At 46.3% G+C, this 6,035-nt stretch overlaps 1 protein-coding gene across 1 annotated transcript; it reads right to left on the reverse strand.

The window, feature by feature from the left end:
* Nucleotides 1–2,912: 2,912 nt before the first annotated feature.
* On the reverse strand, nt 2,913–3,947 carry LOC119254716 (olfactory receptor 14A16-like). The gene has a single exon (XM_037521809.2). It carries the CDS (start codon nt 3,922–3,924, stop codon nt 2,971–2,973), a length of 954 nt encoding a protein of 317 aa, XP_037377706.2. The 5' UTR covers nt 3,925–3,947; the 3' UTR covers nt 2,913–2,970.
* Between the last annotated feature and the right edge of the window lie 2,088 nt (nt 3,948–6,035).

Genomic DNA, 6,035 nt, shown 5'->3' on the forward strand with positions numbered 1-6,035 from the left:
GGTCCCCAGGTGTGGCCCTGTCATCAAAGCCATGATGAGCACATCCAAGGGGCACTGAAAAGTCACCATCACCCACATGTGCCCTTCATGGGGGGACCTGGGAGGTGGGTGGATGATGAGGGTGAGGAAGGGAAATAAAGGTTGGAAGGAGGCTGGGCTGAGACTCTACCTACACAATGTCCTCCATCATTTCCAGGTCGTTTAAGTAAATCTCTCAATGATGTTGTGGTGACGGAAGAGTTACTGTGACTGTTTTCTATAGTTGGGCAGGAAGATTAAAATGGCTTCTCCAGTGAAGTGAGAAATGACTGTGTTACCATCCATCACTGAAAGGCTAATTTATCTTCCAACTTGGGCTCTGGAAGCCTGGTTAGGTCCCCATTTTGCAGCCATCTCAGGCTGCGCGGGTCATGGTAGTTTCTCACACATGAAGATGCTTTTGTGGCCTTGGTAGAGTTTTCAGGCCTGTAACACTGACCCAGGGTTGACCGGCTCTCCCGCAGCATTTCTCTGGCGTCTCCCACCTTCTGGGCCTCAGATGATGGTGCCCTCATCCCCCCTTGCCCCTTGGCACACAGTCCCCATCACCCAGGCATCTGCCCGTGTTCTGGCCCTGGGGCCACATCACAGACACCTGGGCAAGACCCAGGGCAGGGGCCTGTTTCGGGGATGGCATCTCTGAGGCTCAAACACTCCCTGGGGGTGTTGGGCCCCTTGTCAATGCACCCTCGGTGCCCTTCTCCTTGGAGAGTGTCCTCACAACACTCTGGGGTGGGAGTCATGGCAGACCACGTGCACCTGTGGTCACAGCAGCACCGTCCACTGTCGCCGGTCCTGGCCCAACCCAAGTGCTGGTCACAGGGCAGTGAATACATAATGTGGGTCCACACACAGCTGTGAAAGGATGAAATCATGTCATTTTCGACAGCATGGCTGGATCCTGAGGTGATTTTTTTAAAAATATTCATTTATTTATTTATTTATACAAGCACTGGGTACAGTCAGAAGCGTGGGAGGATGAGAGAATTCACCAGAGCCAGAGCGGGGAGCAGAGCAGGCAAAAGGACCGAAGTACACTGCTGAGGAGAGCAGCGGGCGGCAGGAGAGGTCTGTGCACAATGTGGGACCCTCGCCTGCAGCTGGGGATCCAACAGGCGCTGCAGAGGCTGCGAGCAGCTATGCAGCCCAGCGCTCAACTGTTACACCACCAGGGGAGGCGTCTGAGGTGATTTTCTGAAGTGAAATGAGTCAGAGAGTCAGAGACAGATGCGGATGGTCTCACTCATCTGTGGAACAGAAATACAGAGAAGCTACATCACAAATGCAGCAAAAGCAGATGTCAGGCTTAGTGAAAAAAATGTGCTGTTACTTGAGGGAACAGAGAGAAGCAAGGGGTAGGGCAGGGAAGAAGAGGAGGCACTAACGGGGTGTTGTGTGGACTGCGGGGGACACTGTGCCCACAGAGTGGGAAATTAACCCCAACATTAAATCAACCAAAACACGTGAATCAAGCATTTCTGGGATGGTGGCAAGTTGTAAACTCACATAACCTCACATGATGTCACTGATGAAATGAACTCTCTGGCTCAACAGAGATGTAGAAGTTTGGTCCAAAGGAAAATAGAAAATATTTAAGAAATCCGACCAGGGCCTGATGTAAGTATCCCAAGGAATAGAAATCATTACTCAAAGACAGTCGTTGAAATGATAATAATTTGAGAGATTTTCTAACACATTTTTATTCTGAACTTTCAATTTACTCAAGTCCTGTGGTTTACAAACATTTTTTAAGAAAAGTTTTCATGGACTTAGCATGTCATGATCAGTAGGAAGTGCAGGGGACACTGTGACCTGCTCCCTGAGAAATCCTTCAGGGAAGAACATCACCCCCAGCTCATGTTCTCAGTGTGGGTAAGCAGTCATGAGAGCCTGGTGTCTACTGCACAGAAGCTATTGGAGAATAGCAATTGACATATTGACAATTGACATATAACAATTGACATATTGACAATTGATGCTGACCTTTTCATAGCATTCTTTAAAAGACATAATAAATAGCAGGTCCCAAAGTAGAAGGAAAGTAAATGTTATCTACTGAGAGCTGACAAGAAGTCCTGCTGTAAGATTAAAAGAACAATTGGGTGGGAAAATTAAGGAAACCTAAAAGTAAACACATAGAGAAATTTATAAAAAAATAGATTTTAAAAATAGGAATGTAGTTTCTCAATAAAATTCATACACTTTATACTTCTATTATAAGACATTAGTGTAATCCTGTTAGAATCGAATCAGACATCATAGAAATTGATATTCACATCAGTTCTACGATTAAGCGTAGACTCCATGGTCTTCATGCTGGGAGGGGCCATGGCGGTGGCCATGGTCTATGGATGGTTGTGCGTGGCATGCGGTTCCTGGCTGGATGTCACGCCCCCAAGGATGCTTCCATCCTGACATCCCTGGCAGATTCAGGAGTAGATCTCCTTATGTTTTGCACAGAAACATCTATGTATCTTATACGAAGATGCCCCATTATTATAGTGAGGGGTGGAGATCCCCACTCAATGTCTCCCCTCCCTTCCACAAGGATGAGGGTCCTCAGTAAAGACACAGGCTGTCGGGACCGAGTGCCCAGGCTGGGGTCCCGTGACCATGTGCTTGCGAGGACAAACCCCCATTACCACTGCTTCATGTCATGTAAATGTTGCAGTGTGAGTTCTAGAACATTCTTTCTACAGCAAATTCATATTTTTAACCATGAGCTGGATTCATTTTATAAATATCACACAGGAAGTGGTTGACAAGGATTACACTAATTTAGGAAAAAGGAGCTTAGGAAAAATATGAGAATACAAATTTCTGGAAAAGTAATTCTAATGCAAGAAGTCTGGACTTTATAAATGATGACATGGAAGAGTTAGAGGGGAGAAATTAAATAAATGAGGGGTTATAATTGTGGATTGTGGTATCTTACTTTTTGTAGTATTGGCCTTTTATCAGTCTCCCCACAGCCGTCTTCAAGGCTTGGTTCCTCAGACTGTATATGACAGGATTAAAGGTGGGGGGCACCACCGTGTAGAACATAGAAATTACCAGGTCAGACGTGGACGGAGTCCCTGAGGTTGGCTTCAGATAAGCAAAACATCCAGTGGAGAGAAACAGCACCACAACCAGCAGGTGGGGAAGGCAGGTGGAGTAGACTTTGGCCTTACCTTCTGTGGATGGGATCTTCCTGACAGCAGAGAAGATGTGGACGTAGGAAATGATGATGAAAATAAAATAGCAGATACTCAACACAGCACTAATGAGAATGGGGACAAGTTTGTTCATTACATTTTCTGAGCAGAAAATAGCCAATAACTGGGGGATGTCACAGAAGAACTGGTGGACCACGTTAGACCCACAGTGGGACAAGGAGAAGGTTCCAGCTGTATTCATCACAGAGATGATGCCCCCACCCAGCCAGGACACAGCTGTCAGCTGCACACACCTGTCCCTGCTCATGATGACATCATAGTGCAGGGGGTGGCAGATGGCAGCATAGCGGTCAAGGCTCATCACAGTAAGCAGGTGCATCTCTGTACCTGCTGACATAACCATCATGAACACCTGGACAACACAGCCCGGGAACGAGATGGAGCTGCTGTGCCTCAGAGAGTTGGCAATGGACTTGGGGACCGTGACTGAGATAAGGCAGAGATCTGTGAATGACAGATTCCTCAGGAAGAAGTACATGGGGGTGTGGAGGTGCTGGTCCAGGGTGGTGATGAGGACGATGAGCCCGTTCCCAAGCAGGGCGCACAGGTAGACGAGGAAGAAGAGCAGTGGGTGCAAGAAGCCCATGGTCCCATGGGTGGGGAACCCCAGGAGGACAAATTCTGTCATGACAGTGAGATTGGTCACCCCTGGAGCCATCATCTGCATAGAAAATGAAAGTGGAACAAACCCTCAATCTTCCAATATTGAAAATATAATGGTATATCAATATAAATTAATAATTGAATATATTTTCTATGTAATTATTCCTTCTAGGTCCTATGGATTCTAATATCTGTGTATACTATTTTTCAACCTATTTATTTCCTTCTAATGTGAGTGTGCCATTATTATAAGGTCCAAATATGTACGCCAGATCAGTGAGAGACTCAAATTTCAACTGTCCCTTTCAAAACTTGAACAAATTAGAATCTCTTATCTGTAAAAAACCTCAACAGAGCTCCCACACTACGTTCCGTGCCCCACTTCCGCCCCAGTCCTGCTTCTGTTCCTGCCCCGGCCCCTGGGCATCTCAGCCCAGCACACCTCCCAGAGTTTGTCCAGAGCACCTCCCAGAGGTTGCTCCTCCAGCACAGCCCTGATCTGGTGAGGCCCCACAGTGACAGGTGTACAGGAGATGGGGTGTGTGGGTCCCTGTTTTCCTGTTCCCCAGGACCCGACACTGTCCTGGAACTGAATGATCTGGGCTCAGGTTCCCCGTGCGGCATGTCCTGACACCTCCTCTGTCAGATTCCTGCCCCTGTGGCCTCACTGCTGACTTCTGGTCCCGTCTCCTCGTCTCCTCATCTCCCTGCCCCTGACCACCCCCATATCTGAGGACTCAGAGACCACGTTTTCCGCAGAGTCTCCTCCTGGGTCACACCCACACATCCTTCCTGCAGGATGGGATCGTCCACGCCCGGGTCTCTCCCCGGCCCCTCCGTCCCCCTCAGACTCATGCACATCTCTGCAGGGAGGAGGCCGCTCCAGGGCTGAGCCAGATGGTCTGTGCATGTGGCTGTCCCTGCGGGTCAAGGGACCCGGGTCCCCCGTGTGCAGGTTTGTTTCTCATCCCAGGCCCGTGCGTGAGTGGGGATGTCTGGACACGGGGCAGCCCTGCCCTCTCGCCTCCCTCTCCCCAATCTCATCCTCTCCCCGCTCTGTGGGGTGACGGAGGGACAGGTCCTGATGAGACAGGATTTTTCAGGAGAATACAGGATATAACTTTGTGGATATACATTAGTAAAAACAATTCAAAATTGTTTAATAACTGTACAATAAGGACACAGTTTGGTCTAGTTGTAGAAATCTTTTGATTACTTTAAATATAATGATGAAATATGTTTTGCTTAAATCTCTTCCTAACTTTTTTAAAAAAAACGTTACTTTTTCATTTTACAATATCACTAATAGTCCTGAGTGATGAGTTGGAAAAAAAAACCCAAGCTAATGTCCATAAAGTCAGATGTCCCTGCCACCCTCACTTTATTTTCAGAGCCATGAAACTCTCCCCAATTTTGCTGTAAAAAGTTATTGAATTTCAGGGCCTCCCTGGTGGCACAAGGGGTTAGACACCACATTGTGAAGCAATCCACAGCCTCTGCAGCACAAGTTCGATCCCCGGCCAGCCAGGGATCAAACTACATGGCAGGGCAGACCTCTCCTGTCATGCCCGCTGCCCCCTCAGCAGTGTACTTCAGTCTGCCTGTTCTGTTCCCTGCTCTGTCTCTGGTGAATCCTCTCACCCTCCCGTTCCTCTGGCCTGTGCCCCAGCTCTTGTATGCATAAATAAATAAATCTTTAAAAAAAAAGTTACTGAATTTCTACTAGACTCTTATATGTTATAATATTTAGGGACAAAAAGACATAATATCCTGATTTTTAACAATAAGTATTTTTAATTTAATCTTTAGTTTAGTATCCATCACATTAATCACATCAAGTGTTTTGATTATATTTGCTAGTGAACACACACAGACACATTGTGCTGAGTGCCCAAACTACAGTGATGATGTGATGTTAGATGTACCTTAAGTCATTGTCTACTTTATGATGATGCTATTAAAAGTCATAGTATTTGGAACAGTTAAAATTAAAAAAAAAAGTTATTTTCTCCCATTGAAGTTCATCCCAGGAGAATATGGAATTGTGAAATCCAGCAACTTGTGCATCTTTACAATTTATTACTTTCATTATTTATAAAATAAGATTTTAACTGTTATCTCACTCCAATGTAAAATGAAGCTAGAACTCTAAAAACTTTCAAATCTGAGTGATTT

The sequence above is a fragment of the Talpa occidentalis genome, unplaced genomic scaffold (genome assembly GCF_014898055.3).
Source record: "Talpa occidentalis isolate TD23 unplaced genomic scaffold, MPIMG_talOcc4v2.1 talOcc4.3, whole genome shotgun sequence".
In the NCBI taxonomy this organism is placed as follows: Eukaryota; Metazoa; Chordata; class Mammalia; order Eulipotyphla; family Talpidae; genus Talpa; species Talpa occidentalis.

Coding starts and splice junctions, on each gene's coding strand:
- LOC119254716 (XM_037521809.2), bottom strand. CDS start 3,924: ATGCAGATGATGGCTCCAGGGGTGACCAATCTCACTGTCATGACAGAA.